Source organism: Prunus mume, linkage group LG6 (genome assembly GCF_029339155.1).
Source record: "Prunus mume cultivar Tortuosa linkage group LG6, ASM2933915v1, whole genome shotgun sequence".
Classification (NCBI taxonomy): Eukaryota; Viridiplantae; Streptophyta; class Magnoliopsida; order Rosales; family Rosaceae; genus Prunus; species Prunus mume.
The window spans coordinates 5,335,859-5,352,166 of NC_142703.1; the positions used below are offsets into that span (position 1 = coordinate 5,335,859).

Below are 16,308 nucleotides of genomic sequence, written 5' to 3' on the forward strand. Positions count from 1 at the left end.
TCATTGTAGGACTTATGATTTGGAGCGAAATTACGATTTATGAATGGTTTCATATTTGGGGCTCTTTTCTTTTTTGTTTTTCAATTGTCAATAATATGCAGCAATTTACTTTACCGACTTTAATCTGCAGATCATTAGTGCTGCTAATTTGGTTATTCTTTAAGTGTTAAACCCAGGACATGCTAATGCCACCCAACAAATTTCTTCACACACCCATAGTACCCCTGGACCAACGCTTTTTAACAGAGTCTGGCCTTGGACTCAATTTGGGTATTTCTTGATCAATCAAATGGGGTTCTTTTCCCTCTCCCTCTCTCTCCTGTCTGCAACTCGTTAAACTTCAAGTATCAAGATTGGGTCAAGCATTCACAGAAATTCAGACACAAAGAAGGGAGGAAAATCTTGGTACTTTATCACTATTTCCCTTTTCTTTTCCGAGAAAGTTTCTGCATTTTTTCCCGAGAAAGTTGCTATGTTCCCGTTTGGTTTACAGTAATGCATTCATCTCATCCATTTCTCATCTGGGTCCTTTTCTTTCTCTTCGTTAACCTCACATGCCCTTCAATTTCTGTCCCATTCTCGCCTGCTACAAACAATGTCACGCTCTCAGGTGACGCTTACATCAACAACAATGCCATTAGCCTCACTCAAGAACTCACCACCTGCCCCTCTTCTTCTTCTTCTACCACTACTTCTGGGATTGGAAGAGCCTTCTATGCCTACCCATTCCGGTTTCTTGATTCTAAAACCAATGTCACTGCTTCTTTCTTGTGCCGCTTCTCTTTCTCAATCACACCAAGTTCCCAATTGTGTTCTTGTGGAGATGGCATTGCCTTTGTCATCACCCCTGATGTGGATTCTCTCAGTTCCTCTAGAGGGTACATGGGCCTTCCAGAGACAATGTCAACTTCAAAAGAATCATTCTTTGCTGTGGAATTTGATACCAGATTTGACCCTATGGTTGGTGACATCAATGGGAATCATATTGGCATTGATATAAACACAGTTGTTTCTGTAGCTTCTGTTGATGTTGTTTCAAGAGGAATTGATTTGACAAGTGGGAGAGAGATTACTGCTTGGATTGAGTACAGAGATGCAATCAAGATGATCCGGGTTTGGGTCGGGTATTCGTCAACTAGGCCTCCAACTCCTCTCCTTGTTGCTCAGATTGATCTCTCCAAGCAATTCAAGGAGTTCATGCGTGTTGGGTTTTCTGCTTCTAATGGGCAGGGCTCTTCAATTCACATTGTTGACAGATGGAAATTCAAGACTTTTGGGTCTCTTCCACCTGGGATTCCTATGGATGCTGTTGAAGAAGGGGACTGTTTCATGTGCTCTTCACCAGAAGATTCAAGTATCAACAGCAGCCCTGTTGATCACTCTCATGAAAGAAAAACAAAGATGGTGGAGATGGCTCTTGGGTTGGGAGGTTTAGCTGCATTTCTCTTCTCTATATTTGCATTTCTTTTTGTTATTTGTTTTATATGTGTGAAGAAGAGAAAGGTCATTGCCAGAAGGAGCCGAGAAGGCCAAATTTGTAGAGTTGAGGCAAAAAGAGTTCCAACAAGTTTGTCACTTGCAGAGATAAGATCAGCTACAATGGGATTTAACCGAAACAGAGTTGTTGGGGAAGGGGTATCAGCTAAGGTTTATAAAGGGTCTCTGCCATCCGGTGGAGAAGTGGCAGTCAAGAGGTTTGAGAGGGCTGATAAGATTGGTTGTCTGCGGAGTCCTTTTACTACTGAGTTTGCAACTATGGTGGGTTGTTTGCGACACAAGAATCTGGTTCAGCTTCATGGATGGTGCTGTGAGGGTAATGAGTTAGTCCTGGTATATGAGCTCATGCCAAATGGAAGCCTTAACAAAATTCTCCACAAAAGCTTCAATTCCTCAGTTGTTCTATCCTGGAAGCAAAGACTTAATATAGTTCTTGGAGTTGCTTCTGCTCTTGCATACCTTCACGAGGAGTGTGAGAGGCAAATAATACATAGAGATGTTAAGACCTGCAACATAATGCTTGATGCAGATTTTAATGCCAAACTTGGGGATTTTGGTCTAGCAGAAGTGTACGAACATAGTTCCATTGCAAGAGACGCAACTATACCAGCTGGGACAATGGGATATCTTGCTCCTGAATATGTTTATTCAGGTGTTCCAACTGTTAAAACTGATGTTTATAGCTTTGGTGTGGTGGTGTTAGAAGTGGCAACAGGGAGAAAGCCGGTGGAGGATGATGGAACAGTGGTTGTTGATTGGGTTTGGGGCATGTGGGAAAATGGGAAACTGATTGAAGCTGCTGATCGGAGGTTGATGGGGAAGTTTGATATGGTAGAGATGGAAAGAACACTGATGACTGGACTTGCTTGTGTGCACCCAAACCATGTGAAGAGGCCAACAATGAAGGAAGCAGCGAGGATTCTTAAAGGCGAAGTGCCACTTCCTGTGTTGCCAGCAAGCAAACCAAGAGTGAACCTTCGGCCTGTTTTTCCTGATGATTCTGAAGAAATCCCAAATTTATGTGGTCTTCGGCCCAGTCTTGAACTCGATGATGTACAATATTTGACCCCCAAGAGCCACTTTGGCAAAGATTAGTAGCTCATAATAGATCGAGTAACCTCAGATTTGAGAGAAGAAATTTCAGCGCAGTTTGTAACAGACTAGCTAGGAGCGTCTTGTTGACTGGGGACCTGAGAATCCTTTAGTTGCAGTAGTTTGTAGATTTTGTAGTCATAATTTGTCCTAATATAGTTCTTAGATTGGCCAATTTATTAGAAGAATCATTAGAATGTTTTGATGTCAAATAGAAATGAGATACTCTCTGTTTTCCATGACAGCTTCCTTCTCTGATTTCTAAAACACCGCCAATCAATCCTAAAGTAGCTAAAGAGGGTTGACATGTTCTCAAATTCTGTATAACATAATGCACAATGATTTACGGAATTTGTTTTGTTTTGCAGAGAAAATATTGCTATTTCTGGACTATAACGTGCTTCCGTTACTTATAAAACTGATTGAAACAAATTAAATCTGCCACAGTATTACATTGCTGAGCAGGAACTTGTGGTTGGTTCATTCTCATAAATATCCAGCAGTGCAGACACCGAGGTTCTTCACCATGAGAACCTCTTCCAGTGTTAATGAGAACACCCTGACCCAAAGCATCGATGACGTCAACATCTGACAATGTCATTGGTCTCTTCAGAAGTGATCAGAGATTCACACAACGATCAAAATGCAAGAGTCTGAGGCCAAGCTTTAATTTTGCCAGTGCTTCCTAAGCCGATAATGCCAACTCTTTTTCCAGAGAACTGAAATGAGATTAAGAAAGGAAAACCATTACAAAAGATACCACATAAGAAGTAAGCAATGAAAGTAAGCTGATTTTGTCTAATATCTTGCTAAAAGAAGTCATAGTTTGTTCCCAGTTTGGTCTTATATCTATATAAATTCTTACCATATTGTTCATGAGCAATGTCGTCACGAAGCCACAATCGACTGCATCGACCAGGCTCTTTAGACTCCTAACGAACAATTGTGAATGTCATTTTTGCATCAAGTCATGCATCCACATATCTGATAAGGATTCTAAATAGTTCAGAGTGTTTTCACTCTCAGCCGTTGAGAAGCCTTAAATCTATTGAGAAGCATTATCAGATATAGATCCATGACTTGATACAAGAAATGGCATGTTTCCATTAGTCTTTCCTACTCCACCCATCCCTCATATACCTATGAAGAAAGAGAATGTCACCCTTGAAACTCAAAAACACATGCAGGGGCAGCATGCAGTGCATGCTAATAAACAGAGCAATAAAGCAAGCAGCAAACTCTCAATCCTCCATCACAGCGAACCAGGAACACACAGAGAAGCAAGCAAAGAATGAAGCACAGCTGGAGAACACCTCATCACTGTTGTAGAAGAACTAGAGAAAAGGGCCAATTGCATCATTCACCTACACTTGGCAGCATCTCCATATTCCTTGCAACAAACTTATTCTAGATTGCTTCTACTCAAATTTAGTGTATATATATAGCTCTAGACCACTGTACACACCATAATGAATACAATCAATAATTTTTCTTTGCAATCACTGTTGTTCCTTTTCTCTCTTCTTTATTAAAATTAATATACATGTGGCCTCCACTCCTCCTCCCAATGCTTCCTCTCCACCCCTAAATATTCTATATTTTTCTACTCAATGCAGATTATGAAAATTGGATTACACGAGATTATACCTGCAAAATATATATGGCTCCATGATGCCTTGTTGCTTCAATTATGTTAGGGCTGGGCATTTATACCGAAAACCTGGCCAAACCGACTGAACCGGATCAGTTCTGATGGGTAGGTCCGGTTTTCTAATTGTTACCATTGAAATTGGCCAGATAACTGGCCAAATTGGTAAATTTTTCCAATCCGAACTGGACCACCACCATGTAATTGCCTAATAATGCAGAAATTTGGTGCGCTGATGGGACTTAAACCTTGGCCTGTATTCTCCGACGTGGGAATATATCATCTTGTTTTGTGTCTTTTTACATCAATTATTTATGTATTTACAAGTCCCTCACGTGGATGAGTAATCCTTATTTCCTTTTCCCACCAAAACTCACCGGTTTGCATTGCAACCCTTGTTTTGCATGGATGCGTAGATTAAAACAAAAGAATCGGTAAAGATACGGCTCAAGGCATCAAGGAAGGATTCACTTTTATTTATCAAAGCCACAAAACATACTGACACTTACAAACTTCAAGGAAACTTCCTTCATGGGATGCTCTCTTTATTTACCTGTTCTCTTCTCGCCAAAAGCAAAAGAAAGTACAATTTAGTCTTGCTTGATTCTTTTGCAGCATGGTTCAATACTGTCGTCAAAGCTACCACTTCCACCACTCGGACCTGCCTCGTCACAACCATATTCTTGCACTGTTCGCTTCAGCATTTTCAGTGTCCAGTTCAGTTGTTCTTCTTCCAAATCTTGCTCGTACACCAAGCGGGCCCCGCACTTGTTCACATTATTCAAGCATGTCAGAAATATGTTCAAATTTCTAGATGTGCCGTAATACATTTCGAATGAAAACTGTTCCCAACAGTAATCACGAGGCAAATAAAATACCAGAATGTGTGGTGACAGAATATGGCCTATCTTCTCAAAAGTCCAACACGGACCGGATGAACATTGAATTCTGAAACAATCAAAGTCATCAAGGAATGTTGAATTTCCCAAGTTTTCCTGATGATCTGCGAAAGCAACACAAAAAGCAATCCCCAGCCAGCTGGTGCATGATTCTGGAGGTAGCTCCACATTTAGTGAATGTCCCTCACTTTGAACATTGAACCACTCTGGAATTTCACTACCAGGGAATACAATATACTTATCGTACAAATCTGGATACATTCCCTGCATCAAAAGAACCATTATATATTATGGAAGGGGTTTGTAGGTCAAGTGGTTAAGAATATTTCTCTTGCACCCGAGATTCTAGGTTCAATTCCCCACCTCCCCCAATATCATTTATGCACAGAGAGAGAGAGAGTGTGTGTGTGTGTACCTTAGTGGCCAATTTCATTATTATTGAAATTATTCTAGCACTCCAGCCTTCATCTTCAACCAAGCTAAAGCAATTAACAGCACTGAAAGTAAAATCATACAAATTGGGGAATCTGCTGCTCAACTTTGATGGATATGACAACCTCTTTAAGCTAGTACAATCATTTACATTTACGTGTAATTCGTTATTTGATGGAAGATCTGGCAATAGTTGAAGCCTTTTGCACCTCTCCAAGTTAAAACACCAAAGCTGAGAAAGGCATCTAATGCTTGCAGGAAGGCTCACAAAATTGTTTCCTCTAAGATATAACTCTCGTAAAGAGGACAAGCAACCAATATCATCGGGGATATCCCCTTCACTTAGATCACAATCACTTAGATCCAATTCCAATAAAGAGCATAAACGATTAAGAGAAGACAACACCAAACCCCAAGGCTGAGGGCTAGGCTCAGGACTCTTTCTAATTCCAAATAAGCCAGCAAGGCCCAACCAGCGTCTTGGTTTAGCAATTGACCCACGTAAAGATAGTAACTTGAGGTTTTTCATCATAACAAGCGGCTCTTTTAAAACAGTTCCCGCCAAGTCAAGATACTCTAAAGCCTCCATCTCCCCTTGGGAGTTTGTCAAGTTTTGAGCATCCGGATATGCAGAGCGTATCAAGAGACTTCAGATTACAAATCGCACTCGGAAGAGCCAAGAGACTTTTGCAGTCACATAGATCCAGTACAATGAGGCCAACCAGACATTCAATTGACGAAGGTATTTCCTCAATAGCAGTTCCATCGAAAAAAAGCATTGACAATTTTGTCATTTGTCTTGCAAACTGTGGAATCTTTTTCACTTTTGAGCAGCCACGAAGACTAAAATATTCAAGAGAATCCATTTTTACCTCACTTGGGAGATTCTTAATACTTTTACAATTACTGAAATCCAAAGTTCTAAGCCTTTTGAGGACTGCAATGGATGGGTGGATCTCAACTAAATTCCTACAGCCCTCAAGGTTCAACTTCTCAAGCTTTGGTAGACCTGTGAAATCTGGGGTACTGGTTAATTTATCAGAGTAACTAACATCCATATATTTCAGGTTGGGGAAGTCCTGTATAGTATACATAGAAAATGGTAGGAGAATAATTATAATCTTGGAGAAACTTCAACTTTATTATAATAAAAAAAAATCAAAAATATTTTATAAAGGGATATATTAAATAATCTTACCTTTGTTCCATCCCAAAGCCGAACAAGTTTTCCATGATGTAGACTAAGTTCAGTAAGTGAATTCAGTTGAAAACTTGGTGGGAGAAACTTGGAAGGATACCAACTCCAATGGATACTTCTTAAGGAATGAGGGAGAAAGTTTGGGCATGATGAAAATATCAAATTATCAAATTCGATAAACCTTAGTCCATGCATATTAGAGAAGGCTTCACAATTCCAGTGCACCTCTTCTGATTTGAGCAAACGCAAGACTATGGCTTCAATTGCTCCCGTTCCCTAATAATTAAGAAATTAAGAAAATTTAGTGAATTTCAGATTCAAGTCCAATATCGTATTAAAAGAAATAATATTTTATTCCTGACCTGATGTTTCTACATAATTTCTTACCATATTGTTCATGAATACATGAGAAATGTCATTGTGAAGCCACAACCGACTGCGTTCACCAAGCTCTTTAGACTCTTGACCAACAATTTCCCATGCCATTTCTTGCATCAAGTCATGCATCTCCACAATGTCGATTGAAAGAGGATCACGAATTTCTCAATAGTTAACATAGATTTCTCAACAAGAACATGTATGCCCTTACGACTGGAAAGGTTGCGGGTATGGTCCAGTATTTGAATTACTTGCTCCTTGCCCTTCCCCTTATGAAAGCATGCAACATCAAGAAAAATCATTTTCTCCATCTTGTTTAGTCCATCATAACTTATTTTGAGAGGAACAAATATTTTTGAATCTAGGCATTTCTCTATTTGATCCAGTGCACTAATCCATACATCTTGACCTTCGTTATACAATGAACATCCTAAAACTTTAAGGGCTAATGGAAGGCCTTTGGCATAATTTAGGAAACGCTTAGACAGTTCCAGAAAACCTTCCTCAGGTTGATCTTTCCTAAAGGCATTCAGACTGAAGAGCTCAAGAGCTTCATCATCCATTCAATCCCTCAACTTTATATGATATGTCTATACCATGCTCAACTAGCAAACGTTCATTTCTGGTTGTAATGATGATTCTACTCCCCATACCAAACCAGTCTTTCTTTCCAACCAATATTTCTAGTTGGTCTAATTGATCCACATCATCAAGAATGAGCAGAACCTTTTTGTTGTGTAAGCATTTCTTAGTGAAAAAGGTTCCCCACAGTTCATCCCAAACTTGTTTAATCTCTTCCTTCAAGATTGGGAAAAGAAGTTGTTTTTGTAGGTCAACTAGAGTATGATGTTTTGCGTAAACCTCTCTAACATTAGCAAGAAAACTGCTGACTTCAAAATGGTGGGAAATTCTCTCAAAAACTAGTTTAGCAATGGTTGTCTTCCCAATTCCACCCATCCCTGTTATCCCTATAAAGCGAACATCGTTTGCATCAGTTGCTAGTAGTACACCCAGTCGCTCAAGGCCAGAATTCATTCCAACTAACTTATGTGGATAATTTGACAAGGTGAGTGAAGGATGCACTTTCCTCCACACACATTTGACGATGTCCTCAATAAGCTCTCTTTCACACCTACAAGGATGGAGAGTAAAATAACCACCAGGCATATATATAACAAGGTTAGGTAAAGTATATAGCTCGTTAAGGCAGGGGAAAGTTGTTCATGGATACTTACTTAAAATTCTTTGAATCCCACCCACAAAGATTGGCCACTTTTGTTAAATCAGCTTTCCACTGCTCCACCTTATTTTTAGTAATTAACTTTTCTTTATGCTCAGTGAAGGCTTCTGCAAAACTCCCGGTTTGATTTCATACTTGAGAGGGATCCACACCATAAAAAATTGGCAAAATTGTGTCCCTGGCTTCCATGCAGTCCACAACTTTTGTAAGCTCATCCAGGCACCAGGTGGAAGAAGCATAGTTTGGTGAGAGAACAATGATGGCAAGCTGCGATTCTTCAATAGCATGCAAGAGCTCTGGAGAAATACTTGTCCCTCTTTCAAGATCTCGGTTGTCCTTGAAGGTTTTAATTGCCTGCCAGTAGTCCAGTTCGTGGTATAAATGGGATATAAAACCCTTGCGGGTATCTTCACCCCTGAAACTCAAAAACACATCGTGTTTCCAAAGAGGAGTTGATTGTTCAGAGGCTCTTTGGGTGCTGCTCAAGGCCATTGGAAAGTGCTTCCTCCGGGAAATCTGCTGCTGCAAAGTGCAAACACTTGATGAGAACAAGCAATTCGCCAAATCTTTAAACTCCGACGGCTAGGTTTATTTTACTTTTTTCGTTGGTAATTTGGTTAGCGAAAAGTTATTAAACAACAGAAGAACATGCTAGCTAGCTACAAGGAAAAGGGAGTTGGAAAACTCGTCGTAAGCACACAGTTTTTCTTGTTAGTGTCGTTCAAACATGCTACAATGTCTCCCATTTTATCTTTTCTTACGTTAACTATTTGGGTGGGAATCCTGAGGAATTCTTACAGAAAGCTTCCTTCTTTGTTTTAGATATCATATGGTTAGCTTTGTCTAAAAGCATTTTGCCATTATCTGGTTTCAGCACAATTTAAATTCAATCTTGTCCATTTGAAAAGTTAAAGAGCAACTTGTAACACATAACTCATGTTGTCAACAAAATATATCTTGGTTAATTTTCAATATTTTACGTTGTTTTCAAATTTACCGTTACAGTTACGAATACTCTCATTGCACTACCAAGTCAAGAAGCATTACAATCACTACTCTTATTGATCTCTCCAAGCAATTCAAGGAGTTCATGCATGTTAGTTGCTCTGCTTCTAATGGACAAGGCTCTTCAATTCACATTGTTGACAGATGGAGATTCAAGACATTGTTGACAGAAGGGGACTGTTTCATGTTCTCTTCATCAGACGATTCAAGTATCAACATCAGCTTCTCTTGCATCCAATTATGCCTTTGCAATTCTTTTAGCTTCATGTTGTCACTGTCTGCATATAAAGTAAAATACTGATTTTCTTTTGCCTCTCCTCTGTTATTCTCTCTTCCCTCATGAACTAACCACCTCTCCTTTCCATTCCTGATTTTATGTTTACATTAAACAATAGCAGATATGAAATCTTCATGGCTACTGCAAAATCCAACATCAGCTCTAATTGTAAAAGATCGATCAATGGATTCCATGTCTCCACTTATCAAACTTTAACTTACCAAAGTTTCCTAATCTAAATTCTATGCTTACGCCTAAACTACATACAAATTTTCTTATTGAGTTCGTCATTAGCCTAGCTGTTCTCTTTCACACATATGACAGAAGAAAAGAAATGAGTCTATATGTAGCACATAACTATAGGGCTAGCATAACTTATGCTTTACATAAACAAAATGGCACACCAAAGCAATTGCCTTTAACCACTGCAATTGCCTTTAACCACTCAGTTTAACTCTCTAGGAAGGAAAAACCAATTAGCCTACAACCCAGTCCTCATGAGAGCTATATAAGCAATTAGCCTATAACCCACAAGCATTATGGCCAAAGCAACCGCTGCACCTATTTGTCCACTAAGCCTAACATGTTTTATACTTGGGAAATCTCTAACCAAGCAAAGCCCACTATCACATAGGTAAGTGTCATTTTCATTGTATTGAGACCCCAGCAAGAGCTTGTATGAGTAGTTAATGATGGAAATGTATTTGATCCAAGCAATGAAAGCAGGAACATGTTGAACAAAGAAACCTCCAGCTAGCTGAAATGACACCATGAGGACTGATGCAAGTACTGCAGCCTTTTTTTGGTCCATTACCAGAGCCCCAAGAGCAAGCCCCATGCCTTGAGCCACTAACACACTGAGTAGCAGAACAAGCAAGGTGTGAAAAAGTGTCCTGCTGTGGGTTTGAGCCCTGCCATCCAATATGTTATGGTGACAAATAGGGTTGGAAGGGCAAGCTCCATGGGGAGATCAGCAACAATCCTTGATATGAAATAAGAGGAGAGCATGTATGTGCCTGAAGATCTTTCCTTTTCAAGCATCTTGCGCTCTTGGGGGAAGGTGAAAATTGCTTGGAGCAGAGGGAAAAACCCCCAAAATTCAGACATAAAGAAGAGAAGCCCAGTCTGCATACATAACCAAAAAAGATTCTCAAAGTTGTTAAAATGGGTTATGTTTGAGGAGCTAGGATGTCTTTGCAAATTGTTATACAGAAAAAAATTTCTTCTGCACGCTGAAACCTAGGCATTCCGTTAAGTGACACTTTATGTCACGCTTGGCATAAACCCAATAGCCTATACCTTCAACTATTGTGCCAAACCCAGGAAAAGGAAACAAATCATACCCTCTGAATGGTATGAATCATAGTGAAACACATTGTTTTTTACCAGATTAATAAATCAGATCATATATGCGACAAGTGAAGTATCAATCAGTCATTAGTCATAATAATTGATAATATGTCCCTTTTAATACTAGTCTAATGATATTAGCACAATTATATTAGACTTTTGATTGAATCTGTCCCATGAAAATGCATATTGAAATTCCCCATGTAACCAAAAAGAAAAGAAAATGCATAATGCAAATGCTAGAAAAAGGGAGAGGAAGAAAGTTATGTTACCCGATCCTGCAAGTTGGAAATATTTGACTGCCACCATAGTAGCCCAGCAAGAAGAGCCACCGCCACAACCTGGTTAATCTGGCTACCAGAGAAGGACTCGTGCCTCCTCTCTTTCAGTCCTCTCCTAAGCAACACAGAGAATTGCTGCCACCAAGTAGTGGGCCATTTCGCAAAGTTCTTGTCTTCTGATCCATCTTGAAAATGGCTGGAGTTGGTTTCTTGAAGTTGCTCCCGTTGAAGTTGAGCTTTCAAATTATATAAACGGTTGTGCTTATAGGCCAAGGCTAGGCTCTGCTTCACCTTGCTCTTGTTTTCATGCGATCCATCAGGTGCCAGACCTACACTACATATAAAATGCAACAAAAATTACTCACACAAACAATTTCACAAACATCTAATATACACTTGTAGACATACTTGCATGCATCATGACACATTTGTAGGGTAATGAAAAAGTAAAACTAACATCTAATATACACTTCACACTAAAATCCTATATATAGCTGACATGGCACAATAATGAACTATAGCCAAAAAAATCACACAAAATTACAATATGGATGATAATTAATGCATTTTTCACGAATTTTGAATAGGAATAAATTCCCCAAGCATATCTGACAATGCTACAAACATTTCCAAGACAATTTTGCAGTTTCTAATCCCCAAACATATGAATAAATTGTCAGGTTCTAGTCTAGCGGAAAATGGTCATTGACTTGCAGAGCATATGCCTCAGGTTTGAATAGCCATAATATCTTGGTTGTGTGTGTGCATGAAACTCCATTCCTTTTAGTTTATACTATCACATGTACTATAAATAAAAATAAATAAATAAAAGTAAACTCTCAGTGGTCGGAAATTGGATTTCCTAAAAATGTATTCAAACCCATTTTGAGAGTTCAAACAGTAATTAACTATGGCCCAAAGTCAAGGAAGTCATTGAACAAAGAGATGGGCCTAAGTTACATGCAATTACGGAACCCACGACCCATAACCCATGCTTGCATAAATCTCAGGATTTTGACAGCTGAAATAAAAAATGAAGCTGCTGATTATTAAAAAAGAAACATACCATTGGCATGGTCCAACAGAAAATCCGCAGGATTCATAGCTACCAATGGGACATAGCCAATGCCCGAAAAATAGTCCATGACCTCCGATACTTTTCCGAAATACAAACAATTCCCTTCCGATAACAACACCACCTTATGAAACATGTAGAAAATCCTACTTGAAGGTTGATGTATGGTCATCACAATTGTTCTTCCTCCACTTGCCAAATCCCACAATGCCGACACAATCTGCTGTGCCGTCGTCGAATCGAGTCCAGACGTGGGCTCATCCAAGAAGAGCAAGCTAGGGTTTACGAGTAATTCTTGGCCTATGCTAACCCTTCTTCTCTCCCCACCCGAAACACCCCTCAAGAACTCACCCCCAACAACGCTGTTCTTGCACTTGCTTAACTCCAGTTGCATAATCACGGCCTCAGCTTGCATAGCCTTCTTGGCTTTCGATAGCGTGTTGGGCAAGCGAACAAGGGCTGTGTAGAATAGGGTTTCGATGACCGTCAAGTGGGGGTAGAGAAAGTCGTCTTGGGTTACAAAGCCAGTGTTTCTTTTCATTGCGTTTGAGAATGGTTTGTTGTTGTAGGTTATGGCGCCACTAAGTCGACCGCCTAGCCGGCCTGCTAGTGCAGTTAGGAGAGTCGTTTTGCCACTTCCGGAGGGGCCGAGCATGGCGAGGATTTCCCCCGGTTGAACGAGGCCTGAGATACCGTTTAAGATCACTTTCTCTTCGTTCTTGGTACTATTATTCTGTTTGATCTTGTAAACCACATCTTCAAACTGCATAAATGTGATTTAGTATATATATATAATTTTTTTTTTTTTAAAAAGGGAGATAAGACACCATTTTTCTACATATATATACCTTCAATGCGACGGGTCGAATGGCTTCCTTGAAGATAGCTGGAGCTTCAGTAGCAGTTTGAATCTCTATATCCAACATTTCTTTCTCCATGCTTGCGTGATGCTGAGGTTCCTCTTTCCCTCTCTCCATTAAGCTAAAACCCTCCCTCTCCTAGTGGCAGCCAAGAAAAACGAAACAAAACCCTCTACGCCACCCAGCCAGCCAGCCACATCTTAGGCTGTGTGACATCTAAAGAGCCAGCCAGACGCATATGTTCCAATGTAAGACAATAAAATTGTATAAAAATTTCTTTTTCTCTGCTAGGAATGTTTAAAGCCAACAATCATTAAAATACTATAGCTACTCACTCTTATAGTTGCTCTTTTTACCCCTCATCCGATATTATTTTTTCCTCTTTTTTTGCTTTTTTGTTTTTTTCCCTCATCAGTTTTTATTTTTATTTTTTCTTTCCAACGTTTTCTTCTCATATATTCTAGCTTAATGCTTTTTTTTTTGTCATCATTATATAGAAGAGGATGCTTCTGTTTGTGCTATTAATAAGTTTTCCTTTATTTATATAGTTACTCTTTGTGCATGCATGATTACAACTTTCAACTGGATTTTTTCATCTTTGGTTTCGATTTACTAATCCAACAACAATCTTTGGTTTCGATTCTCTCATCTATCTTTGGTTCTCACGTGTATTTTTTATGTCAAATTTGCTTGTATAGTTGAGTTTATTAGGTAAGTTCCGCCCAACCAGCTTTCAAATTCTGGATATGCCACTACTCTCCCTTACAATAAAAAAACCACTCTCTGTTTTGGAGTCGCATCATTGAAAGAGAATTTCAAATTTAATAGCTGATCTCTCTCTCTCTCTCTCTCTCTCTCTCTCAGCTAAAACTCTCCCTCTCCCTCACAATGAAAACCACTCTCGCTTTTGGAGTTACAGTTATATCCAATTTAATAGTTGTTCAATCATAATATAGTTTATCAATATTCTCACGTTGTCCTCTTTGGTTTTGCAATTAGAAAAAAAGGGATATGCGGTGTTACTAAATAATATCCTGTCAACACTTTGAAATAAAGTTAACCATTGTTGGACTCCTGCTAAACAAGAAAATAAGGATCCACTGAAAGCAATTCTGTAGGGGGTTCTAACTCCATACACAAATAATGATAATTGAATGATAACAATTCCGTTGATAAAAGCAAAGACTATTACACTTATTTTGACAGCTCATTCTTTGCCGATGTCGGCCACGGCCAGACTGACGCACGCAAGCAGCAGCGCAAGCACATACAAGCCATTTCACTACTTCTGTAGTCATTCTGCAACCTTAAATCATACTAACACCTAGAGACTGGCCTTCATAATAGCTTACATCATCAAATAATAAAATACTCAAGCGTTTGTTCATTTTTGCAAGGAAACTAACACAAATTCTAGACGCCACCAGCACCAACAGACAGCATAGGGCGGACTTTCTTCTTCTTTTTGTTTCTTATTGGTCTAACAATTTGTGATCACCCACCAGGTTCATTTTAATGTATCATTAATAGAAGACATGTACAATCACTTACTAATATTATAAAAGAATAAAAATCTGAGACTATTATGCATGTCTTACACTCTGCATATCTAAGCTCCTAATGACAGTTTGGTTAGTAGCATTCTTTGGTTCTTCTACCTATAAATATGTTAACCCAAAACATTTATCATCTATTAACTACAATAAAATAAATAGTACTCACATACTTGGTTTTAAAAAAAAAACTTAGCGTACAGAGAGTGTAAGTATGAAAAAGCAAAAGAGAGTGTAAGTGGAGAAAATAGGGAGTAGGAAAATCAGCTCCCTTATTAAATTAAAGAAATTGGTCATTTGGTAATTTTTGGGATTTTTCCTCCAAATATCATGTATGAAGGTTTCATTAATTAATGCCTTAATTAAACCCAATCAGCTTATACCGTCGATCCTTCACCCAACAGCCAACATTTTTTCTGACTGTTTTCAATGCTAAAAATACAGATCCAAAGGTCCAAAATCAAATCTAATTGTAAAAATATTTAAATAATTATTCTAAATCATATTCAACCCAAAAACTCATCCCACTCAGAAATTATTGCAATTAAGAGAAATAGAATTATTTCCATATATTGTAAAAAGGCTTCTAGCTCAATTGTTAATATATGTTATGTATCCTAAGGTTTTTTATTTTTATTTTTTAATAATGGGGTTTCTCACTTAAATTTCTTTTGATTAAAAAGGAAGAAAAAATTATTACAAAGAGACTTTTATAGGACGATCATACCACGACATCATCCTGATGTGATATGACTATCTACTTAAAGAGCACTTTTATATTGCAAAAAGAGCTCCTAACTCAAGTTATTTATTTTAGATTAATAGTTGTTACTCATGAACTCAAATTTACTTAGTGTGTTGTTACTCATGAACTCAAAGTTCCTTTCCTTTATATGTTCGGAAGCCTCGCTCGTAGGTTAGCTAAGTTTGCTTTCTCTATTTTGGGTTGTATTGATTGAGGATCTTGATTTTATCTGACAGGGCCTCATGAAGATTATATATAGCTTGTGGGATCAAGCTTCTTGCCGCCCTTGATGTTATCAGTTTAATTCTTATGATCCTATTACTTTTATTATTTCCTGTCAATATCACATTAATAAAAAAAGTAGATTCCTTCTCACCTATCATGAGTAAGAAACATATCCTTTCTGTACGTATAAATATATAACTTGCATTGCACGTATGTTTATATCCGTGTATTAGGTTAAGAAAAGCTAATGTGCAACCTGGAATTCTATTGATCCAGCATGTTGAGGCCACCAACCTAAATCCAACTTTTTCTTTCAATAATTACTACCTTTTTTTAATCTGATTAATATAATAATGTTTTGTGGACTAATATTTTCCTTAATTAATTGCTCTTAACCACTCCAAACGATTGCTGCTTCGATGGATAATTAATTTTTTTTTTTACCCTCGAGGCACAAAAATATGGATGTTCTAGAAATGATAAGTGGGCAAGTTTAAGCGGTTTTACTTTTGAAGTTTTCCCCGGTCAACTAGCAAGCTAGCTAGCTAGCTAG

General features: G+C 38.5%; 2 protein-coding genes, 1 long non-coding RNA gene and 1 pseudogene across 3 annotated transcripts; 1 reads left to right on the plus strand and 3 right to left on the minus strand.

Annotated features, from left to right (window-relative positions):
* Nucleotides 1–235: 235 nt before the first annotated feature.
* LOC103336412 (Concanavalin A-like lectin protein kinase family protein) lies at nt 236–2,831 on the plus strand. Its single transcript, XM_008239449.2, has one exon. The coding sequence runs from the start codon at nt 496–498 to the stop codon at nt 2,590–2,592; it is 2,097 nt and encodes a 698-aa protein (XP_008237671.2). The 5' UTR covers nt 236–495; the 3' UTR covers nt 2,593–2,831.
* A 109-nt stretch (nt 2,832–2,940) lies between these two features.
* LOC148915915 (uncharacterized) lies at nt 2,941–4,407 on the minus strand. Its single transcript, XR_016128089.1, has 2 exons — nt 3,455–4,407; nt 2,941–3,308 (listed from the first exon to the last, which is right to left on the minus strand). It is a non-coding gene; the product is annotated as an uncharacterized LOC148915915 (long non-coding RNA).
* Nucleotides 4,408–4,796: 389 nt separating this feature from the next.
* LOC103336411 (TMV resistance protein N-like) lies at nt 4,797–9,057 on the minus strand (annotated as a pseudogene).
* Nucleotides 9,058–9,989: 932 nt separating this feature from the next.
* LOC103336410 (ABC transporter G family member 9-like) lies at nt 9,990–13,672 on the minus strand. Its single transcript, XM_008239447.2, is given in 5 exon segments — nt 9,990–10,548; nt 10,551–10,791; nt 11,289–11,626; nt 12,364–13,135; nt 13,221–13,672. Coding segments are annotated over 5 exon segments (1,881 nt in total). The 5' UTR covers nt 13,350–13,672; the 3' UTR covers nt 9,990–10,147.
* Between the last annotated feature and the right edge of the window lie 2,636 nt (nt 13,673–16,308).

Excerpts from the sequence above, each read along its gene's own strand:
- LOC103336412 (XM_008239449.2), top strand. The coding sequence starts at position 496 with ATGCATTCATCTCATCCATTTCTCATCTGGGTCCTTTTCTTTCTCTTC.